This window comes from Sorex araneus, chromosome 1 (assembly GCF_027595985.1).
Source record: "Sorex araneus isolate mSorAra2 chromosome 1, mSorAra2.pri, whole genome shotgun sequence".
NCBI lineage: Eukaryota > Metazoa > Chordata > Mammalia > Eulipotyphla > Soricidae > Sorex > Sorex araneus.
The window spans coordinates 233,337,146-233,362,252 of NC_073302.1; the positions used below are offsets into that span (position 1 = coordinate 233,337,146).

A 25,107-nucleotide genomic window follows, 5' to 3' on the forward strand; every position below is an offset into this window, starting at 1 on the left:
GAAGCATTTTGTTATATCGAAATTGAAATATATCAAAATTAAAATGTTTTCAGTTACATGGATTAGGATTTTTTTTCTAAATTCTTATTGTCTCATAAGCATCATTTTAACCTTTTTTTGTCCACAAAAATTGCACTATAATCTCCTCAAAGCCAAATAGGGGACATTTGTAGAAGTGATTAAAGATAAAAGAATATTAAAATGATAGATTCTATGTATTTTATATAAGTGGTGCTGGGTTTATTTTAGAAATATTATTACTTTAAGGAATTCCTACTTTATTTTAGGTAGTTTCCCATGGCTTGCTTTCTTAGTTATGTTGCTCATCTATGTTAAACATAACAGGCATATGGTTATATGTTAGATGGAATTTCTATTCAAACTGAGATGCTTAAAAATGAAATCTGGGGCTTGAGCAATAACACAGCGGGTAGGGCGTTTGCCTTGCACGCGGCTGACCCGGGTTTGATTCCCAGCATCCCATATGGTCCCCTGAGCACCGCCAGTGGTGATTCCTGAGTGCAGAGCCAGGAGTAACCCCTGTGCATCGCCAGGTATAACCCAAAAAGCAAAAAAAAAAAAAGAAAGAAATCTTTGCTACACATTGGGGAATTATATGTCCTATTCAGAACTAAAATGTAACTTACGACCAGATCTGCCAGCATCTGCCTTTGTCCAACTTTGAAATAAAGTAAGGTGATTATAACTAATATATTCAGAAAAAAAGCCACAAAGGTTGCTGTTCAATGGAGTTGTGCAAATTTAAAATCTCCGCAATCCCATAAAGCATGCATCGTGAATGTTTGGGTCCAACCGAACATCAGAGAAATTCTTTTGCAGTTTAGAAAAGTTTTGATAATGAAACCAAATTAAGGAAGTAAACAGTTCTGCTCTAAGTGGGGAGCAAAATAGGGCTCTTCTTTGTGTTTCTATCTCAGATTTATTTTCATGAAAAATATTTGTTTTTCATTTGGAAGACCAGAAAGGATGACAAGCTAAGACTGCAATTAAAGGGTATTTTTGGTCTGAAAAGTTTTCGATGCGATACAATCCTGAAGTCTGCGGTCCTCCGAGTTCAGAACTCAAACTTCTTAAGACATGCTCAACTCCATCGGGAAAGTGGGGAGAACTGTGCCCATCGAAGATGACAACTGGGCAGAGCCACAGCCGTGTGAGCCATCTGGCTGTCTCTTCTCTGATACCTCCAACTGCAGGGGATCCTGCCAACCTCTGCATGTCTGCCCTAGGGCGGCCTGAACTTGATTTTGGCCAACGCCTTCGGGAAAACTCTCCCTCTTTTAAATGCAGTGAAGGTGTGCAAGAATATTTTCTGCCTAAAAAAGACGCGGTCTATCCTTAGGGAAGGACCTCACTGCCTGCATCTGCCATGGCACTTAGATTCAAATCATCATTGTGGATATGGCCTCTTACCCGGCCAAACATCTGCACTTTCTGCTGCAGTGAAGTGAGCAGTTAATCTCCATGTTTTCCAAAGGCAGGCAGCGTTGTGTGTAAACGGTAGTGGAACTCCTGACATGTGGAGATATGCCTTGCTGTGCAAGAGGCTCACAGTGCTAGAGCAAGTACAGATGATAACAGAAGCAGGTGCATGCCTCAACTGACTCAGTGAATTACTTTGATGGACAGGGAAAGCTTCTCCATTTCCTGAATAACTAGCCTCATACTACACTTACTTTTCCCTTATCTTATTGATGCCCACAGAGGGCACCTCGTAAACACTCAGCATGTCATTTGATCTTTTCTTGAAGTAATAGACTTTGTTTGGGATACTTTTTAGAGCATTTAGCTCAACCATGGACTAGAATTAAAGGAGTATAAAAAGTTTGCCGGTTGGCTATGGTCATAATCATCTTTCTTGATTTGTTGGGTGAAAGACTGGAAACTTTTGCTGCCTTAATAAGGCAACCTAGACAGAATGCCAACTCTGCACCTGATAAATCTTCCCAAAATGTCACAGGTGAAACAAAATGTTAATATTCCTTTCAATTATTAATTTAAAACAAAACATAAATAGATCTTGTTGAAACCCTGAAAAATAGTATTTCAATAAGATTGTTGTTTTTTGTTCAGTTTCTTTAGAACTGCATTTTAAATGCTCCTTAAATATAAAAATGAAGAGGTGATTATTTTCAAAAATTGAAGATATTTCACTCGGCCTATCTGCCATTGTATTGTGTGAATCAATTTAATTGTAGAAAATGTGCAATGCAGAAAAAAAAAACAGAAAAATAACTTTAAGTTGTCCCAGCCAGTGACTGACGTACCAACTTTGTGTTCTTCATACTTTTCTTTATACAGTTTTCTCTTTAATAGACACTTTATGCAATTCATCAGCCTCCTCACTTTCAAAGCAGAATTCATTTCAATGTGTGTAAACCCTCATCACCATTTTATTGTCATGGTCCTTCTTGATATAAATATCCCATCATATATTTAATGAATTTATGTAGGTTGGCAGTTTGTTATTCAATGATAAAGAATGGTATTCTTGTATGTATATCCTTGAACCACTGTCCAGTTGTCATCTTTATGATACGCATTTTGTATGAATTACAGCATCCTTCCTTTCTCCAGGAAAGAACTTTAGGGTTCTTGATTATAACGTGATTTTCTTTTTCACTTTTATTTTAGGTATATGAGCACCAAGATGGCAGCAAATCGCTAAAGCTGGGTGACTTTGGACTGGCCACTATTGTAGATGGTCCTCTATACACAGTCTGTGGTACCCCCACATACGTGGCTCCAGAAATCATTGCAGAGACTGGGTAAATGCTTCTCATGTGTTGTACTTACAAAATAATTAGCTTGCTTTAAGAATAGAAGAAATAGCACTGCTGTTTCCCACCCAGACAGAATTAGCTGTCAGATTTCTTTCACTCTTTTCTTCTTTCTTTTTTTTTTTAACTTTAAAGTGGGAACCATTTCCTCTGTTTTCTCAATCAAGTTACCAATTACAGCAATCTTGTTTAAGGCTTCCATTTGGCCTTTGTTAAAGGTAGAACAGTAGTTATTAGCCCCAGAGTGAAAAAATGTTCAGACTAACAGAGAAACATATAGCAATGGTAATTAACTTGCTTTTGGAGATAAAAGAAACCGACTTTGCTATGTGGTGATTATAGTCCCCTGTGCTTATTTCTCTCTGCTGTCCTTGTTATCCAATTCCAGTCCCATTTTGGCGCTTTTGGAGATTCAGTTGATTATCTGTAGAGCACAACCATCTTTAAGCATCAGAGGGCCACTAGGATTTTGCAGGTTTCTCTAGGCAGCAGTGTTAGAAGAATGAATATCTCCTTCCTATTGTGGGGGGCGGGGGAGAAAGCAAGGCGGCCTCATCTTTATTAAGGATTTACTATATGCAGGGCTCTAAACTCCTTGATATAGTATTACTGCCCAGGAAGAGAGTCTGATCTCCATTTTTACACAACAATAAATTCAGACTCTGATGGTGGAAGTTATCAGGTAAGCTACCTGGAGAGTAGCCGAGTGAGAATTTAACTCAGATCTTTGTGAGCAAGGAGCGAGCTCTGTTTCTTTCCAAGGTTTGGAACAAAGTTCTGAAGCAGTAACCTTAAGCAGACGGATTGAAGAAGGTGGGAAGCAAGAAAACACCATCCTACTTCTCTTCCCATTGGCAACACCAACCCATGATCAATGATCTATGTTGTATCCCCCAGTAGGGCCAGGTGGAGACAGTTTTTCTGCTTATACTATAAACCAGAACAGCAGGAATACAGAACAGATAAGGAAATGAGATGTAAGGGCATGCAGACTTCTTTATTCATCAAATTTCAGTGAATTTTGAGTCCATAACTAGAGCCATGCCTGAGGCCCTTAGAGGGCACAGCTGAAGGGCATGAGTTCTGTGAGCCCTGTGAACACTTTCTGGAGAGAGGGGAGTGGAGAAAGAGGACTTGGTTGGGCTCCTGACAACCCTGGGGACTGGGGGAACCCAGCCTTGCTACTGACTGTATCATCATGAGCAACATTCTTCCCTCTATCATATAGTGAAGGATAGAATTCGACTTTTAGTGGTGAACTTAAAAGTAGTGTGCTGATTTATAACGATGCACACCTGATACACAGAAAATTACAATGCAAAATATTTCAATAATTTTTTTTAATTACAACTCTCTGAACTTTGATTTTTCACTTCCTTAGAATAGGTAAGGTTTCTTTTACTGTTGACTTACAGAAAACAAAATAAGACGATATGTCAGTATTTTTATGTCAGTATGTCAGTATTTTTACAGACTGAAAAATCTCCTATATGTGAAGCTTATTTCTAAAATTAGGGAATTTGATACCCTCAAGGATCCATTTTGATTTTGACATTGAGGTAACTATATCCAGCCCCTTTTGCTGAGACCCTTTACTTTCTGATATTTTGACCGAAGCCTGAGCTGCATTTCTCTGATTTTTAGTCTTGTGATTTAGTCTCCTTTTATATTATTCTTTCATTGATAATTTAGCTGATGGGTTTTAGTTTGAAGATTACTCTTTTTGTTGTTGATGATGATGATTTGATATTGGTGTACTTTGGGAGTCATCTATTTTTTTTCTTGCCTCATAATTTGTTCTGACCTGACTTTGCTAACTCCGACATCACTTACTTTTCCAGATATGGCCTCAAGGTGGACATCTGGGCAGCTGGTGTAATCACTTACATCCTGCTGTGTGGTTTCCCTCCATTCCGTGGGTATGGGCAGCAATCTTTTATTCAACACCAACCAAGCATTTCTCTACTCTCTAAATGATCCATTTGGCCTCCTTACACAGAGGAGCCTGCAGCAGGGAAAGAATATAATAAGAATTTCACTTGTTGTGCCTATTATTTTTCCATGTTTTGCATGCTTAGATATAACTTCTCATACAATTTTTTAAAAGACTCATTCCTTCTTAATTTACCAAAACTGTTCCACATTGATATTTTGAATGTTTGAAAAACACATTTTATACATTTATGGGAAAAAGAAGTGCTCCAGGGCATAAAAATGAAGAAAAATATCCTAAGCTGATGTTTTGGTGCTGTTTTCCCCTTGTTATCATTAATTTACATAGAAGTGGTGATGACCAGGAGGTGCTCTTTGATCAGATTTTGATGGGACAAGTGGATTTTCCTTCTCCATACTGGGATAATGTTTCTGATTCTGCAAAGGTAGGAATCTTTTCTCTTTTTTATAGTCCATACCTCATAATGAAATTATTAATTGTAAATCATTGTATACCGAGATTACAGATGCCATCAATGTAATTTTTGTACATATTTTATTGTGATTACTAGATTTTCTAAGACTTCACAGTCATTACAGCACTTATTCACACTGATCCCAATGTATTAAGTATCTTTCTTCCCTAAATTCATCTTTTCCTGTTGCCACACGGGTTTCAATGCTATGCCCTACCCATTCAGACTTTAGCTATTCTCATATCTGCAAGGCTCATTGATTTATCTCTATGAGATCTTTAAAGTCAATTAAAAAGCAAACTTGAGTTTCTTTAATGCCACTTTCTCAGAGAAACTATTCCAAACTACCACATTTGTACTTAAAGCTTTTAACTCTGTTTGCCTTACACTTTCATCATCCTTCCTTGTTCTATTTTTCTTCATAGTATTTATACTCTTTTGGTCCTCTGGTATACCTTAAACTGCCAATCTATCTCTCTATCTATTTATCTCAGACAACCTAAATTAGAGAGAGATAAAGCTAGACAGCTTGGTGGCTGCATTCATTCGATTTATGTAGTTTGTTTTCTCACTCTATTGGAAAGTAAATGTCAAGTAAAAGATATTTGTGTATTTTATTGCTATATTGTCAGTGTCTAAAAAGTGACCAGTAAGTACATAACTGGTGTGAATCACGTACATAATTTATGAATAAATTGACAAGTGAATTGAAAAAAATAGTTAATAATTAGTTATTGACATGACTTGAAGTGATTAAGAAAAATGTCATCAAGAAGCTTTGATTTAATTTATACCTTAAAAGTAAGTCAGAATTTAAAAGAAAAGGAGAACTAGGCATATGGTTTATATCTGATCAATGTAGAAAACCCTCCAATAAGATATTGAAAACCCTCCAATATCTTGTTGATGGTAAAAGGAAAATTTTTTGTTGATCCATTAAACTTGCATTTCCACGCATTGACTTCAGTTTTTGAAAAATGGAGAGCAAGAAATACTAATATTTTGATTATTCAGTGTATTTCTTTCCTTTTTTGTGTCCTGAATATGAGTGTGAATATGAATGTTATGTCCTGAATATAAACACATATATACATATATATACACACACATATATATGTATATATATATATATATATATATATACTTGAGCTCTTTAGATCTGGTCACTCTCTGCAGAAAATTATTCATATTAGGCCCAAGTCTCTTATTGTTCTTATCTGCCCAGGAATTTACTTCTAGACCAGCTAAAAGGTAAGAATTTTTTAGAAGTGTTGGAGAAAAGACACAAAGGTGAAAGGAAATGAGATGATACAACTGTCAAGCCAGTCGTGGAGGTGTTTTTGCCTGTGAGCGGCAACATGCGATGTTATCACTCAGTTCCATCACTCCCTAACACAAGTTCTGAGTCACTGACAAACAGAACTATTTCTTAGACCCCCACATGTCTATGGGGACATAGACATAGGAAGGTTTTGGCAAAGGAAACCTCATATCATAGGTGCTTTCTAAGTACTGGCCTACATCAGAAAATGAAGACAATGGAAATTACCTTTACATCCCCCAAAATGAATCCTTCTCATGAAGGATTCATGGGAATCCTGACTGACACTCAGAGTCTGTGAATTTAAGGAATTGGGTTACATTTATCAAATTTTGTTATGGTGAGGCTTCCAATACAAAATGGACAAAGGTTTGACAAATTCATCATTCAAACCCAAAGTGTGCTTTCTTGGTTCAAATCAATTGGATCTCATGTGGAAGTTGCACCAACTTCAGAAATATTAAATCATTTACTTCTTTTTTTTTCTTTTTGGGTCACACCCAGCGATGCACAGGGGTTCTTCCTGGCTCTGCACTCAGCAGTCACTTTTGATGATTGCTATGGGATCCTGGAAATTGAACCCGGGTCAGCCACACGCAAGGCAAACACCTTACATGCTGTGCTATCACTCCAGCCCTAAATCGTTTACTTCTTAATAGGCCTTTTTAAACATTGATTTGGAAATAATTGAAGCAGTTTTATTCATTTCCTTAGACTTGTTAGGCTACTAAAAAACAGTTCCTGTTTTACAAACTAACTTTTGACAGTTCTAGATATTTTGCTTCATTTCTTTCTTTCATAACTTAAACTATCACTATTGTAACTTAAACTTACACTATCTTACATGTAAGAGGGAAAATTTAATTTTCTTTTCAACTACCAAAGTGAAAATTTGTATTTATCTGTGATTTCTATATTAAGGTAATATAGAAATCTGCCTCTGAAGAGCAAAATCCTAGACAAAAAAAGGAATATTAATTCTTTAACTTGCTAAACTTCTACTAAAATATTTTCATTAAATTAATTTTTTCTTCTAACTAATGGTTACATATTTATATTTGCAAATGTTCACTTTGATTTTTGAAGGTGTCACTTAGTAGTTAGCTTATGGGTAAGTCAAATTAATGTCTTAAGACTATTGAATTGATATACTAAGATTTAGAGGTTTCATATACACTTTCCCAACTAAAACAAAGTTTGCACACTTGAAAGCACTCAGAGTTTTACCTTAAAAGTGGAACAGATAGAATCACATGTTCTTTTTCACAGGAGCTCATCACCATGATGCTGTTAGTCAATGTTGATCAGCGATTTTCAGCTATGCAGGTCCTTGAACATCCTTGGGTTAATGTAAGTGATTTCCTTCCCTATATTTACTCTTCAAATTGCAGTTTTCCTAATGATGCTACCACATCATGTAGGGTGTTATTTGCCTTTGTTCCTCCCCATCAAGTGTACCAGATATTTACAAAACCTTACACTTTTCCATCTGGGGCTCCAGTGAGTCCTTGCTGGTGTGCCTGAGGTCCCTGTCACAAAATCGCTCAGTGTTTGGGTTGCACCAGACTCTACCATGGAGGTGCACTTAATTTCAGTCCCGACCCCACCCCACAGCCTGCTCTCTGTGATCCAGATTAGAGCAAAATAGTCTCTAATAAGACAGAGCAGGTTTATGAGTATCTACTACTTTCTCATAATTTCTACCAAAAAATATAAATGACTCTAGGGTGTCTGCATGAACTATGGAGTGCTCTAATGTAGCACATATATATGTGCGTGTAGATGTGTATACACATATGTTTTGATTTTAGGGTCACACCTGGTAGTAGTTAGGACTTACTCCTGGTTCTGCACTCAGGGATCATTCTTGGAAGGACTCAGGGGACCATACGAGGTGCCAGGGATCAAACCTGGGTCAGCCACGTGCAAGGCAAGCTAATGTAGCACTTCTAAAACTTGCACGTGCTCATGAGTCACTCAGGAATAAAAATATACAGATTTGCATTCCTGAGGCTGAAAAAAGCTCCCAGATGCCACCGCTACTGCTGTTTCTGCTGCTGTTTAAATCCATGTCCAGTGATATCTCTTTCAATGAATATTTAAAGGGTTCTTCCCAGGAGTATTTTAGGCACCATGTGCATAACTGATTATGCATCCCTAACGTCTTATCATCTAGGTTCTGCTGTCACTCTCATACACAGATGCAAAAGCTAATGGTTTCTACTGCCAGAAGAGAAGGTAGACATAGATTTGGACACTAAAATAGATGGGGACATAGACATAGGAAGGTAGAATGGTGACACATTAATCCAAATTTTACGACCTCTCTACCTTTTCCAGTGAGCTGGTTGTAAATTGAAGGCAACAGTAGTGCTCTACTTCCCTAGATACCCTGATGATCAGACAAGTGTGTGTGGGTTTTTTTTCCCCAAAAAAATGATTATTGTGGAGCTAGAATGATAGCACAGTGGGTAGGCCATTTGCCTTGCATATGGCCAACCTGGGTTCAATCCCCGGCATCCTGTATGGCCCCCCAGCCATCGCCAGGAGTAATTCCTGATTGCAGAGCCAGGAGTAACCCCTGAGCAATATTGGGTGTGACCCAAAAATAAAAAAATATTATTGTTGTAAATGAGGTATGATTGAAAGTATCATACAGGCTTGAGACAGGCTACACGAGAGGTGACAAGAGTGTGGGATCTGGGGGCCAGAGCGATAGTACAGCGGGTTGGGGATTTGCTTTGTATATGGCCAATCCAGATTCAATCTGCAGCATCCCATACAGTCCTCCGAGCATCACCGGGTGTGGTTCCTGAGTGCAGACCCAGGAGTAACCCCTGAGTGTCACTGGGAGCGGCCAAAAAAGCAAACAAAAAGAAAGTGTGGGATCTTGTTGATGTTTTGCTGCCTCGTGGCCATGGGCTTCCGTACCAGCACTTCACACATCTGAGCCTGATGCCTCACACCCACCCCACAGAAAGGTGACAGGAAATGATATACAATGTGAGCTTGTTGAGCTAATATAGCTATGCAGCTCAGTTTTGTTTTCAATTCTTTTGAAAACAAAGAAAAAACAAAAAGAGTGTCCTAACTAGTGTAGAAGTGAACAAAGATGTTATATTCCTTGACCTTGGGTTAGTCAGGCAGACAGTCAGAATCCAGGAGCAGTTACTTCTTGTCCTGGCAACCTTTGCATTTACTCAAGGTGCTTAACAAGAACTGTGCTCTCCCATCATGTAGGAAAAATTGGGCAGTATCTCATTAAAAACATCATAACAAGTCTATGAGATTGGCAGGACTAGAGGCATGGTCCCCATTTAAAAAGACAGACTATGTAAGTGACTTGTCCAAAGTTTTCCTATCATTTGTACTTGCGTCAGCTCAGGTAATGGGAGGAATATGAGGAATATTGGTGGTGGTGTTTTCTTGGTGGTAGAGGCTGGAGGAAGCCAAGTGTAGTCAGCCGTAGGCTCTTCAGATGGCTGCACTCGGTCCTGTGCACTCTGACTGAAGACCCACGGCACACAAATTTTCAAATCCCAGCTAACCCTGAAAAGCCTGACAACGTCACCTCACTGAATAAACCAGAAAAATCTGAACTTCATAGTAGAATTTGGGCCAGGTAGACAGTACATGCAGCTGACTTTAGTTTAATCCCCAGCACCACCAGGAGTGATCCTTGAGCTCAGAGACAGGAGTCAGCCCTGAGCACTCTCAGGTGTGGCCCTAAAACCCAAATAATGATGGTGATGATGATAATAAATGTAAGTGGCCTTTGAAGACTCATAAAGAGCCATGAAGAAAAGAAATCCACAGATTCTTAAAACATCTTTAAAAGATGTTTTCATCAGAAAATCTTTGCCTGCCAGACGCACCCTCCACACGCTCTGTACTGGGACCACAATATGGGAGAAGGGACTCAGTTCAGTGCTGCTGGGGGGATGTTCTGGGCAGCTTCCTGAAGGAGGAGACAAAGATCTGTCCTAGAGGGGCCTGGGAAGGGAAAGTTCTGCAGTATATCAATACTTGCTGTCCTATAACTTTATGAACATGAGAAAACATCTCAATACTGTTGGAAGCAGTAACACTCCTAGCCCTTAAATCCAACCAAATAAACCTGCATCAGTAATTTCCAATTCTTTTGGTAAAGAAACACAATTAAGGAAGATTTATGGGGTGTTACCTTTGGAAATTGTTATTTGGCAGTGGGCAGCACTCACAAGTCTCGGCAGTCACTTTTTGCCTCCTCTACCTACCTCATACATATTTTCTTTCCTTTTTTTTTCCAATGTAGTACTGCTATTTGTCCATCCATTGATTAAGCTGATTGAATCCTTATACATATTTTCAGCCTTATACATATTTCTAAATCTTCACTGAGAATTAGATTCCACAGCTCCATCTGTAACTTGAATTGTTGCTAACATTTTAATTTTCCCTCGCAGAGTCCCAAACACATTTCCTAAAAGCAAGGAGAGCATATAGGAGATTCAAACTTTTTAAATGGCCTTACATAATTCTAACAGACTTTCATTTATTTTATTTTTTCCTTACACCTTATATAAGCACCATGGTTTGCAAAGTTATTTATGACAATTTGTTGTAGACATTCAGTATACCAACATAAACCCCAACACCATTGCATCTTCCCACCACCATTATCTCCAATTTTCCCAATCACTCCTTAAGCCTGCTCCCTAAGCAGCAGACCCTCAATAATTTATTTTATATTGCTTGTTATAATTTGCTAAAAGAATGATCAAAAAATGTTTCCTTAGAAGAAAGTTAGTGAAGACTGTGTATCTCACCATGAAACTATTAAGCCCTCATGTAAGAGATTACTAAAATGTTGCTATAGGTTAATCCTTCTTTGTTGATATGTTTGTTAGTTGAGATTGAATGCCTTCTATATTATATCCCATCCAATTTGGTGTGCTTCTCCTGGTTTATCAGTGTTGTAGGGCTGGAGCAATAGGGCAGCGGGTAGGGCGTTTGCCTTGCATGCAGCCGACCCAGGTTCGATTCCTCTGCCCCTCTCAGAGAGCCCGGCAAGCTACCGAGAGTATCTCCCACATGGCAGAGCCTGGCAAGCTACCCGTGACGTATTTTATATGCACAAAATGGTAACAAGTCTCACAATGGAGACGTTACTGGTGCCCACTCGAGCAAATCAATGAGCAACAGGATGACAATGACAGTGACAGTGACAGTAGAGTTTGAGGTGTTGTGCGACTGCACAGTCCAGGGTGTCCAAAATTTTTAACAGATAATAGAGCTGGAGTTAAATTTTTAACTGGGTGGTGGCTTTGGAGTGTGTATATGATTTCCCCAGAAGTACAGGGAGATTGGGTGGGGGTAGTCCACCCCTATTTTTGTGAAAGCATGGATATTTCAATCACAAAACCTGCATACGTGAGTTTTTCAACAGATTAACTTTTGGATGAAGGTCATCTGCGGCAGTGGAATCTACCCGGGAGCGTGGCAGCAGTTGTGGAGTGTGGAGATTTTTGGCTGCCAGGGCTCTGTTTGGGCAGGTGCTGCGCTCACCCAACCCCCTGGGGTACCTCACATGACTCAGCCTTGCACGGGTTCCAGAAGAATTTCTGCAATTTGTGATCTCTTTCAAGATTTATTTATGAGTCTCAGGATCATGGCTGGTGAGAGAGCTTATATGGTGCCAGAAGTGGTTTGTCCAGATTTCCACTTCTAAGGAATAAAAACACAGGACTGTAGGGCTGGATAACTCAGTGGACCGAGTGGAGGCTTTGCCTGAAAGAGCTTAGGGTTCAGTCCTAGGCAGGACATGAGCCCCAAGGCACAGAATTGAGAGAAGTGTAGCCCCCAAACACTCTCAGACTTCACCCAAAACTTCACCCCCAAAGAAGCGTAACATATTTGCTTTAGCAAAAATCTGAAATCCAACATATAAAGTGATAGGTTACCTTCTTTTAAAATTCCAATTATATAGCAACTAAATACAAAAATAGTAATTGTTTTGCTCTCATAATGTGGGTTTTCAGCATGACATGTTTGCTGAGATCTCCAAGGGTCACAAAGTCACAATCAAGCAGTCACGTCACATCACATACCTTAAGGATTTATTTATTTGGGCTTGGGGCCACACCCAGCAATGCTCAGGGGTTACTCCTGGATCTACATTCAGGAATTACTACTGGCATTGCTTGAAAGACTATATGGGATACCAGGGATCAAACCCAGGTTGGTTTGCGTGCAAAGCAAGTGCCCTGCCCATTGTATATTGCTCCTTTCCCAGATACCTTAGTAATTCCTATTTGGCAATAAAACGAAGAGGACACAGCCAGCAAGGGAAAAGGCAATAATCAATGAACGCTAAGGAAATTATCAAACAGCTATGATTTACCAGTATCCTCTCTGTTGTTTGAACAATGACTTTCCACCTAGCATAGTTGCAGTTGAAGAGACACTCCCTTATGAAGGTCCAGGATGAGGGTAAAGGAACTGAAAATCTATTGAGAAGAAATCCCTTACCTGAACTTCACTCTAAGAGCTTTGCCTGGCTTTCGTCTCATTGTTATATCCACTGAGACCCTGGCTGACCTTCTCTGTCCTGGGAAGATTCAAGAGTGAGGTATCTCATAGACGGTTCCACTGAACCCAGTGGACAAAGGCAGACAGACAATGTAGCCAGATACCAGGAAAGGAGAGTGTACTCCTGGGAGTCTGATGGCTCTGTACAGATAGTCACTAGACAGTTGGTCTTTTTTTTTTTTTTGGTTTTTGGGTCACACCCCGTGATGCACAGGGGTCACTCCTGGCTCTTCACTCAGGAATTACTCTACTCGTGGCGGTGCTCAGGGGACCATATGGGATGCTGGGATTAGAACCCGGGTCAGCCGAGTGCAAGGCAAATGCCCTACCTGCTGTGCTATCACTTCAGCCCCAACAGTTGGTCTTTCTGTGAAATGGAGGGAATAGAAACAATTTGTCCACTTGTGGTAGGAGAGACGGCTTTATATTTGATGAGCCTGAGAGAACTATCTCAAATGCAAATACTTTAGCTGTATGTCACATAGACTTGGTGAATTTGAGTCCTTGAGAAGGCACCTACCTCTGTCATCCCCAGCAACTTATGACTTGAGGGCAAGTTTGTGAGCAATATCAAGCTTAAGCAAAGGTGATTCTTGGTTGAGGAAGAAACCTCCTTACTTATGAAAGCAGTCTTCTTTGTGCTCCAGGCTCCAGCAGTTGATGTGTGCACAAGTAGCTCCCTTATAGCACAGCTCTTCCTGTTCTCATAGCCACAGAATACCTACAATAACTATCCTAGTTTAGGGATTTTTCTTTATTACTCACCTACTGGACAATCAATATGGATTATGCACATATGAGACTGGATTAGACAAGAATATTTGCAAAAAATCAGAGGAGACTGAGTCACTTTCCCCATCATACTTTATTGATCAAAATGTACATTAATGATAAGTTGAAAATCTTTATTTTTAATTGAATTACTGTGAGATATGCTCTTACAAAGTTGTTCATAATTTGGTTTCAGTCATACAATGTTCCAATACCTGTTCCTTCATCAGTGTACATTTTCTACCACCAGTGCTCCCAGTTTCCCCATAATCACTCTAGACAAGAACTGAGTGCTAAAAGGAAGTAAAGGGATATACATGATAATATTTCAGTACCTGGGTTGCAAACCATAATGCCCAAAATGAAAGATAGAGAAAGAGAGAGAGAGAGAGAGAGAGAGAGAGAGAGAGAGAGAGAGAGAGAGAGAAGTGCTGCTGTAGAGGCAGGCTGGGGGCAAGACAGGCAGGGTGTAGAGGGTGAGAAACCCATAAGTTCAAAATCTTAACTGACATTTCCCAATGTATTTCCTTAATCAAAATTAGCTCTGGATTATCACCACTCTAATATGTTAGATGGAATGGTTATTTGCATTATTGTTTTCAAAGTGTGTGTCCACCTTATCTTAGGTTACTCTTCAAATAACTAGAAAGAGCTCCATCTCACTTCCTCAATGCTACAAATCAAATTTAACTCCAGTTATTTTCCTGACTTTACTAATGAGGAAATCAAGACTCAAAGAAGTTCATGCTGAATCTCTGATACAAGGTCTGATGCTAGATTTTTTGCTTAGAGATTCAAACTTTTTATCAGGGTTTCTGTAGCACCTGGGACCCTGAGATCACTCTTGGCAATACTCAGCCCATGACACTTCTGTTTAGAACTCAGAGAACTGATGGCTGTTAGGGGTCTCGGCCTTCATACCTGGAATTGAACTCAGGGCCTCTCAAACGCAAGGCTCTCTACATCTCACAGCCATTTCCTTACCCTCTAGATCTTCTAATCTAATTTTTCTGCCCTCTCATTTGGCCATTGGGATTTCTAAAAGTTCCCAGGTGATTGTCATGGGACATCAAGGCTGAGAACCTCCATGCTAGTGGAAAAGACTGCTTTAAATAAGCTTAATGATGTTAATTGATTCAAGACCCCCACCTTCCTAGTAAAGTTGTATTTTATTGCAACTACCTATGCTTCTGAAAAACATTAATAAACCAAGATGTTAAAAGTGAGTTGGGGGGTGGGGGAGTCAGAAGCAAAAAAGGAAGAAGAAAAAACAAGTGCCTAGATAATCTACTAAAAGAATCCATGCTAACAAAACCTGACCCAACCCACATAGAAATATAGAAGGATCCATTGTATTATGTTGAGGTTTGTTAGAAATTAAGAGAATTTCAGCAATGCTGTATTAATAAATAACACTTCTTAACTATATTCATAGGGCTGGAGCTATAGCACAGTAGGTAGGGTGTTTGCCTTGCATGCGGACGACCCGGGTTCGATTCCTCCATCCCTCTTGGAGAGCCCGGCAAGCTACCAACACGCCAGAGCCTGGCAAGCTACCCATAGTGTATAAGATGTGCCAAAAAAAGTAACAACAAGTCTCACAATGGAGACGTTACTGGTGCCCACTTGAGCAAATCGATGAACAACAGGACGACAGTGCTACAGTGCTACAACTATATTAATAGATTCCAAATGATAACATAGAATCCTACCTCTCATTTGGCTGGCTTAACCTCACTTTGCTCCCAGGCTAGATAGATTTGAAGTTGCATCAAAGCATTCTCCAAGTGCAATATGAATTGTGGGCATCAAATGCGTTGGTTCATGACAGTGAGAACCAAAGGTCCTGCATGCCATCCAGCTGAGGATGTTTAACTAACATCAATCACTGCTCTCAGATATGAAACAGAAATGCTATTAAGCAGTACTCTATAGTCCTTGGGATTATTTAAAGCTAATTTGGAGTATCCTGGTAGTAAACCTTTCAAGTCTGCCATGCTTCTCATAAATTCACAGGTATTATTAATAATAGGATCTGACAATGGTTAGAAAAGCAGATTCATGATTCAAGACCAGAAGTCAATGAAGAAAGAGAGATTTCTGAAAGCTTGGTATTGGGAATGATATCCCCCAGGAAAGAGGGGGCTTCTCTCTACTGACTGGCCTCACATCAGAGTTCTTTACACCTCCCATTGTCCCCCGCCCCCAATATCCACTTGATAAGTGGACCCCAGGAAGCCAGGTCTCCTACCGACAGCTGTGAGGGTTCACTTTCCATTTTGCAAGCTAATTTTGTTCTTGTCAGTTGCAATGCTCTACCAAGTGGTAGACAGGAATTTCTAAATCAAAGCCCACTAACCTCAAACCACAACCAGCCTGTTTCAAACTTCAGAAACTACTCTCAGAAAGTACATACCAGAGTGTATGGTAATAATACTAGAACTATTTGTAATAGGCTGCCAGGTTTGGCACATTTCAAAAATTCATTGCATATTTTGGATATGTCATAATTTTTTTCTGAATAATGGTGATAAAGATATAGATATAAGAATATATGCTTTTAATAATCATATTTATTTTATTGCTGTAATACAGTAAGTTAGCTAAGTTTAACATCAATCCACGTAGCTCAGATGCAGATGAGGTCCCAGAAAAGCAAATTATTCTTGTCTTTTAATTTCACATGCTCACACCTTTAAAACTGATAAACTGCCAACATTTTAGTTGCTGTATGTGTGCATGCACACACATATGCTGCATGTGTGCATGCACACACATATGTCTCTAGCTGTGACACTTTATTTTATTGGAGGAAAATCATAAAATGTTTTAGGATTTATGAAGTCAAAAGCATCTCTGACAACTTGTGAGAATTGTTTCACTACTTTCATTGCTTCTCTGCAGACTAATAACCCAAGGGAAGCTTAAACCTTCACTAGAATTTAAAACTGCAGGCCTGAACCCCCAGGACCCAGCATCTAAAAGAGTTACTTGGAGGCTTGACAGGAGATTAGGACCAGCACAGGGCTGGGAAATGATGACAAAGTCCATTGTGAGGTCAGTGCAAAGACAAAGGCTTAGCCCCATCCAGCAGCAAGGAGATGCCAGGAAATGTGTGGCCTGGATGGAAAAGACAGAGAAGGGAGAAGGAGCAAACTTGTGTAGGCCGAGCTGAGCTTGCTTCAGAAGTTCAGCAGGGGCTGCTCCTCTGAACACACTACTATTCTTTTTTTTTCCCTTTATTTATTTTTTAATAAGTGAGTCACCGTGAGGGTACAGTTACAAATTTACCCATCTTCGTGCTTGTGTTTCCCTCATACAATGTTCGAGAACCCATCCCTCCATCAGTGTCCATTCTCCACCACCAATGAACCCAGTATCCCTCCCACCCTCCAATCCCATCCCCCCACCCCACCCCGCCTCTGTGGCAGGGTATTCCATTTTGTTCTCTCTCCTTTTGGGTGTTGGGGTTTGCAATAGAAGTATTGAGTGGCCATCGACACACTACTACTCTTTTCTCTGTATTTGCAAAAAACATCTTCATGTTATCCAGTATCAGCCAGGCTTTCTGGCACTGTCTGCTCTAATGCAGAACTCCAGAACCTGGAGTCTGAGCCCATCCTGGGACACTCAGCCTCTTCCTGACATAGTCTTTTCTAACCAAATACCGCTGCAGCCCCTGGAGCAATTCACACCCCTTGTGTTGACCTCCCAGCTCCACTAGAGCTCATTCAAATGTTCTGATATTTTCCAGTCCCTAATTCAATCCGCATTTCTCCTTGCTATTGTGCAACTTTCATCATGAAAAAAGAATTTGTTGAGTCCTTCTCCAGAAGCCTTTTTGGTAGCTGATCAATGCTTATAAAGGCCCTTGACTGATGTGGACCAAACAGAAGTTCAGCCTGGCTCAGACCTGACTCAACCACTTTTTAACTGTGATCTTGAGCAAGTGATTTCACCTTGAATGAGCCTTGATTTTTACCACTCTCAAAATGGGTCTAGAATGTATGTTGAGGAGGATAATACTAGGAATACAGAGATCATGTATGCCCATTGTTGGCAGACCAGATAATAGAACACATATTACCTTCCTCCTCCTTATTTCTCTTTTTATTATTTCCCTTCACTTAGAATAAGGCTCACCCTTTCTCTCCTTCCTCCATCGTATCTCTGAGAAAGATATCTCTTGAGCCATCTTTCTCCTGTCTCAGAACTCTCCTTTTGCACTGCCTACCTTTCATCCCAAGAATACAAATATGCTCAATGTCCTTTGTCCTTTCGTTGAAAACCTTCCTTAGGCCAGCTGTCCCTCTTTTTCAAACTCATTTTGAAAAGGATCCTCCTTTTCCAGAGCAGTAGCACAGCAGGTAGGGCATTTGCCTTGCAAGTGGCTGATTTGGGTTCAATTCCCAGCATCCCTTGTGGTACCGAGAAATTCCTAAGTGTAGAACCAGGAGTAACCCCTGAGCACTGCCAGATGTGGCCCAAAAACCAAAAAATAAAAAAGACTCTGCTTCAAACTGGTTTAACAATGGAAAGCTTATGCAAATTTCTTTGCCTAAAGTCTCCTAGCACTCTATGAATTTAACGTACTTCTAAGTACTTGGGTGAGACTTGGAGGTGTACCACTTATCAGGCTCACCCCTTTTTTCCGAACGAGCTCCAAACCACATCAGAGACAGTTCACAAGAGACAGTAAGTTTTGTTAGTAAAAAAACTGCCTTGTACCACTTAAAAAAAAAATTCAAACTTAATTTCAAGGCCTGTTACCTGAGTTCAATTCCAAGAGCCTGCTGTTTCATTCACCACTTAAAAAAAAAAAATTGCTATTTTCCACTGCTGATAGTCCCCAGTGTGTTAAACTCCAGGTCATGCCATCCTAAATCTTTTTCTTTTTTTTAGAGGGGCGGATTAGAGGTAGAGGCTGGTCCACACCTGGCAGTGCTCTGGGACTACTCCCTGAATAGTGCTCACTTGGGCCATTCTCTGGGTGCTTGAGAAATCTAACTGTGCTGGGAACTTTTCTTTCACATATAGAGTTGGGAACTGCATACTGTAGTGTAAAAAAAATCTAGAATGTAAAACAAGTTAAGGGAAAGTAGCTTTTACACTTAGCACACCTCTTTTTGTTTGTTTTTGGATCACATCCAGCAGTGCTCAGGGCTTACTCCTGGCTCTGTGGTCAGGAATCATTCCTGGCGCAGCTCAGAGGATGGGATGCCAGGGATTGAACCTGGGTTGGCTATGTACAAGGCAAACACCCTATTTGCTGTACTATCTCTCCAGCCCCACCATGCCTCTTTTAAAAAATATTGTTTTTCTAATTAAAACTAGGTCTTCTATCTCTATTCTTTTTTGCATTCATTGTGACACATTTTCCCCTGTTCTTTCAGCTGCCCTGACATTATTCTCCCACAGAAACTTTTAAAGCGATACAGAGGCCACATGCCACAGTGCTGGAGGGCTTCTCCCAGCTCTGTGCTCCGTCACTCCCCATGGTGCTCAGTGGATTATGTTGTGCCAGGGGTCAAACCAGGGCCAGCCTCGAACAAAGCAAGAGCCTTAACTTTTGTGCTAACTCTCTGGCCCTGGAAATTCTAAACCAGAGATAAACTGGAGGACATGTAGTTGGACAAGCCCTGCTGTGACGTATACCCTAATTGCAGAAACACCCATCTCCCGCCTCTGTGCGGACAGACAGGCACAGCATCACTGAGGACCTGGTGGGAGCTGACTGGTCACCAAAAAAACCTGCTGCTTTCTTCTCTCCATTCCGCTGGTGTTTCTAGTGGAACTCAGGAGTTCTGCAACCTGTTTTGTAACTATTCCATGATGCCATGGTGTGTGCATACTTTGTCTCTCTGTTAGCCTAGAGGATTCCGAGGGGCAGAGACCTTTGCTTCCCCACCTCCACCCCAACGTAGCCCCAAACCTAATAGACACTTGCTATACCCTTGTTTCTATTTCCTCCCCCCACATCATCCCATGGGGCCCTGATTGACCTATACTTTATTTTTTTTGTTTGTTTGTTTTTTTGGGTCACACCCGGCGATGCACAGGGGTTAGTCCTGGCTCTTTCACTCAGGAATTACCCCTGGCGGTGCTCAGGGGACCATATGGGATGCTGGGATTAGAACCTGGGTCGGCCGCGTGCAAGGCAAACGCCCTACCCGCTGTGCTATCGCTCCAGCCCCTAATTGACCTATACTTTATTTCCAACTCTTTCTGCAATACAGATTTTTGTTGCCGTTGCTTTAGATTTAATTTGGGAGTCACACATGGTGGTACTCACAGGTTGCTCCTGGTGGTACTCAGGAAATAGAACCCAGACCTTCTGCCTCAAAAACATACCTTGGAGGTATGTCCAGTGCCCCAAAACAGTTTTTGTTTTATACTTTGAGTGAGCTCTGAACCACTGGGTAAGATTACTTCATATCTAGTTTTGTATCTGACCTAACCAGCATTATAAGTCTTCTTTCTAGTCATTTAACAAATTGAGTCCAGGGGCCACAAAGAGACCAGGCACTTGACTTGCATGCAGTTAACCCCCTCTGATCCCTGCCAGCACATATAGTTCACTCTTGAGCATAGGGCTAGGAATAGACCCTGAGCACTGCTGAGTATGGTCCCAAAGTTAAATTAGATTAAATAATAATAAATGAGTCTAAAGTATCATAAACTGAATTTTCACTGTGTACAGGGCACTGCACCAATGGCTTGTATTATAAAACAAACAGAGCTGGGAAGACAATACAGGGGTTAAGTGACTTGTTTTGAATGCAGCCAACTCTGATTCAATCTCTAGCACCATGTGCTTCACAGAGCTATCAATGTGGCACAAAACGATCAATGAGTGTGCCCCCTCCAAAACTCCCTCCAGTAAATAAAAGTGTACTATTACAAAAAACACAAAAATATATCAGTATGTTCATATGTGTAATATATATGAATTTTGTTATTTCATATGTGAAATACACATATATATGCCATATATAGTCACTTAAAATTAAAAAGAAAATAAATAGTGCAAATATAGATAATGAAAACTAATGACTAGGATTCACAGAAGAGTCATTTTCATTCTTGAAACGGGTCATTTGAGTCCAAGTTTTGAAGAAAAGAGGAATTGCCATGTCTCGTTTTGTATCCCACCACCATTTCCCCATCAGCTACTGTGTGGTTTGCTCAGTGTGAATTGCCCGGCAATTCACACTGGCTGAGTAAACAATTAGTACAGTGCTGTAATAAGAAATGAATCCCATGCAGAAATACCAGTTTGCAGTGGTCAGAGAAGATAGTACAGAGGGCAATGCACTTGTCTTACAGATAGCTGTCCCGGGTTCAATTCCCAGCCCCACTTATGGTCCCCCAAGCCCTGCCAGGAGTGATCAACTGAGTGCAGAGCCAGGAGAAACTCCTGAACAGCCATGTGTAACCTCAAAACAAAACAAACAAAATACCAGTTCTACAGAAGAGTGAGCAAATCCTGCTCAGGAAGATGCAAATGTACTGTCCTATGTGGAGCTAAGAAATTGCATGTAAAAGCTAAGAGACAAAATGATAAAAGCAAGACTCCAGTTTTGCCAGCAGATTTGGGTTTTGGCTTTATTAGAAGGTAGAGCTTTAGCGTCCATTCTATCATTTATTCGTGGCTAATATTTATGAAGTATTTTCTATGTCCCTAAGTGCTCTGCTAACTTGAAGATTCTATAGTGAACAAAACAGTCTTCCTCAAAGATTGTAGAGCGCTCGTGCTCTCTCTCTCTTCCTCTCTTCCTCTCTCTCTCTCTCTCTCTCTCTCTCTCTCTCTCTTTCTCTCTCTCTCTCTCTCTCATTCTGGGACCACACCCTGTGTTTGGGGGCAGGGAAACTACTCTTGTCTCAGTATTCAGGGTCACACCCAGGGATGCTCAAGAGACTATGCAGTGCCTGGATGACCCCAGGGATCCCCTGTTCAAATCCGCTCCCGTCCTGTAAACCTTCTCCCTCGTGCTGTGCAGATTTTCATGATGACTGTGTGGTGGCACAAACTTGTGACTCTGGCTATGATTCGAGCCCTTTTTTAACCAAAGCCAGCTGTCTATCCAGCCAGCATCCTAGCGAGCTCCAACTGCGAACTGAAGCCTTAGTTCCAATGAGCTCCAATGTGAGATATGTCATAATAATAACAGATGATTTGAAGACAGCAAGGAGGTTTAAAAACTTAAGGAAGAACTTTCTGCCTGGAAGGTTGCCTGGGATTCCAGAATGGCAGATTGAGTAGCTGTGGAATCAGCCTGAGTTTATTTAGGGGCCTCCATCTGAGCTCTGGTCTGACAGTTACCTCGACTCTGGGACTGAATGATGGGTTAAGAGGATAAAACTCTCAGGTCAAAAAAAAAATGTTTACATTGATTTTCTTTTTTTGGCTGGCTAGATTAATTTGCTTTTTGACATCGATCCCTAGAGCCATGGCGAAAATAGATTTTTACGAGCAACAAAAAATAGAAATTAAAAATGTATTGGGAAGCAAAACTCCAAGAGTCAAGACAAGATTTTTAGAGCTCATGTGCAGTGAAACAAAATCTGAGGCAGTACTTTCACCACCGCATTCCATGAGAAGACTATAATGGGTTGATTTCTGAAATCCTATCGATTTTATATCACTACCTATTGCTAGATGATCTTGGCCTCATTTCCCATTTATCTCATTATTTTATTTTTCTGCCCCCTCCCCTTTTTTTCCATTCCCCAGGATGACGGCCTCCCAGAAAATGAACATCAGCTGTCGGTTGCTGGAAAGATAAAGAAGCATTTCAACACAGGCCCCAAGCTGAATAGCACAGCAGCTGGAGTTTCTGTCATAGCAGTAAGCATCTGAAATATCCGCCTATGTGTTTTAAAAGCAATCTACCTAAGAGACAGTCATTCCTCGGGAGATTCCACCCAGAGACAGCAGAATTTATTTAGACAGCTCGACCATTTGATGCATGGGGGGAGGTTTAGGAGCTTCATATGTAATATGGTTTTGCTGCTCATTTCTCTGGGAGTCATATCATTATCCAACACCTCCAGGGTGTCTTGCTGTAGGTATTAATTTCATGACTTATTTTTCAAAACAGAAAACCTCCCCCATGCTGGACTTTGTGCCAATGCAAACTTTGAGGGCTCAGAGAAAAAGAGTTCATGATGTCCTTTTGCCAGAATCTGGGAGGGAAGGGAAGCTGAGAAAGACAGGCAGCATTGCAGGGAGAGTTTGGAACACTATAGACCTTTGTAGGAGACCTTGACAAGTGCCAAGACATAGCAGAGAGCTTACACAGTCAAATTTTCAGTGAAATGGAATTGCTGTGAACACCCAAAAAATAGCATCATGTCTTGCTCCTTAGAAATTTCTGTTTCAAAGTTGAAATATTTTTGAACATTAACCATTTTATTGATGCAGCTGCGCAAGGAATTTTTTTTTGCCTGCTCTATACATGCAGACATACACTACATGCAATTTGATAGCAGCTCTAGGCAAAGATTAAATTGGGCAGAGAAATAATGAAACTTCATACTTCCTGGTGTCATATTCTAGAATAAATGTATTCAAGTCCCAGATTGTTCAAGTGTTTAATAATATCCTCTTTTTTTTCAGAACATGTAAATTTCTATCACATATTTAATGTGAAATCACTTGATCTGTTTTCCTTTTCTAAACAAAGAGGTTAGACATGATGATAACAATTTTTTAAGGGTTTATGCTACTCAAAAGTCTGCCTCATGCTGATTAGCAATACTGAATGTATAACTCTTCTATAAGTGTTTTTGTTTTCTTGATCTTTTTCTTTTTCTTGGTTGTCTTAGAGCTTCAGATAAAATTAAAGATGTATCAATGACATATTTGATACAGCCAGATCTGGGTTTCTAAACATTTGCTACCAATTTCAAGACTTTTGCAGGTGGCCCCAATGTATGCACACACTTTCTTTGGACTGTTTGCATTTCATGATTTTTGATGGAAGGTGCCTTTCAATTTCGAGTTACCTGAGTAACTGACTCATACATACAGAGAGTGTTAAGTAAAAACAGACGCTTTCAGCTGCCCCTTTGTGCTGCTGAGAATTTACACTTTCAAGATGTTCTTCTTGATCTCTCTCTTTAGTACTTTCTTAGGAAAGTTCATGGAGAAATACATTGTCCTTCATGTCTTCTGTAGATTGCCAGTGTTTTTTGTTACCAGAGAATAGTCAGACAGTGTTTAGTGAAATAACAATCTCGTTGAGATTCTCAACTAAACCAGACCCTAGATTCTGTCTTCATCATTCATTCAAGATGTAAGTCTGTTTCAAAACGATTAATTCCACACGTTTGTTTTGGAATGGACTGCCAGCATGTTTGTCCATATAATGGACTTTTTTCTGTTCCTGCTGACTGCATATAGCTATTTCAAAGGCTATTTTCCCACCTTGGTCATTTGTTTCTATTTTCATTTTTCCTGATCTTTTATTTTAATCAATCCTTGGTTGCATTTACCTTCGTTCCTTGATAATAGTTTGTTCACAGAATATGGGTAGTATTATCATGACTAAAAGCAGAAACATTGAAGCTATTTCTCAATAGGCAGATTTAAGGGGAAATCCATCTATAATCAAAACTGGAAAAATTCTGAAACCTAATCCATATAGTTTATTGAAACTTATTCTTAAGGATACCTCAACAAACTCCAGTTAAGATTTGTCTGATCAAAGTTTCACTGGCTTTTTTTTGTCTCAATATTATAATTGGACCATTTGGAATGCAATTTCATATTAGTTTCTTAGTTCATCACTAACATGTTTCCATAGAAGCTCTAAAAACTATAATATTATTAGCTGTGAAATATACTATGTAATGCTGAGTTGCACATGAGTCATGTGTTTACTTCATCTTTATCCGTTAAAGATTGTAAGATAAGTTACCATGTTATGGGGCTGGAGAGATAGCACAGTGGGTAGGGCCGACCTTGGTTCAATTTTCAGCATCCCATGTGGTCCCCTGATCACTGCCAGGAGTGACCGACCCCTGTGCATTGCCGGGTGTGACGCCCCCAAAAAAGTTACCACATTACTCAGACTCAAATTAATTGACTTTTGGAGAATTACCTGGGGGAAAAGTGCCTTGTCAATGCTAAAGCACAATTCACATGTAAACTGCTTTCATTGATATTTCAAGCATGAAGGAGAATATTGCTGTACACTTCGATTGATTTTTAGGGAGAAACTGGCATGCCTTGACT

The 25,107-nt window shown here is 40.1% G+C and overlaps 1 protein-coding gene across 4 annotated transcripts in view; it reads left to right on the forward strand.

Annotated features, from left to right (window-relative positions):
• The window catches only part of DCLK1 (doublecortin like kinase 1), a 372,695-nt gene that overhangs the window by 325,110 nt on the left and 22,478 nt on the right, over window positions 1-25,107 (forward strand). For all 4 annotated transcript variants that reach the window (XM_004604525.2, XM_055131489.1, XM_055131485.1 and 1 more), the window contains exons 12-16: window positions 2,653-2,786; window positions 4,640-4,717; window positions 5,080-5,176; window positions 7,797-7,877; window positions 22,603-22,716. In XM_004604525.2, coding sequence (XP_004604582.1) covers window positions 2,653-2,786; window positions 4,640-4,717; window positions 5,080-5,176; window positions 7,797-7,877; window positions 22,603-22,716 — 504 coding nt within the window. The remainder of the gene's footprint in view (window positions 1-2,652; window positions 2,787-4,639; window positions 4,718-5,079; window positions 5,177-7,796; window positions 7,878-22,602; window positions 22,717-25,107) is intronic.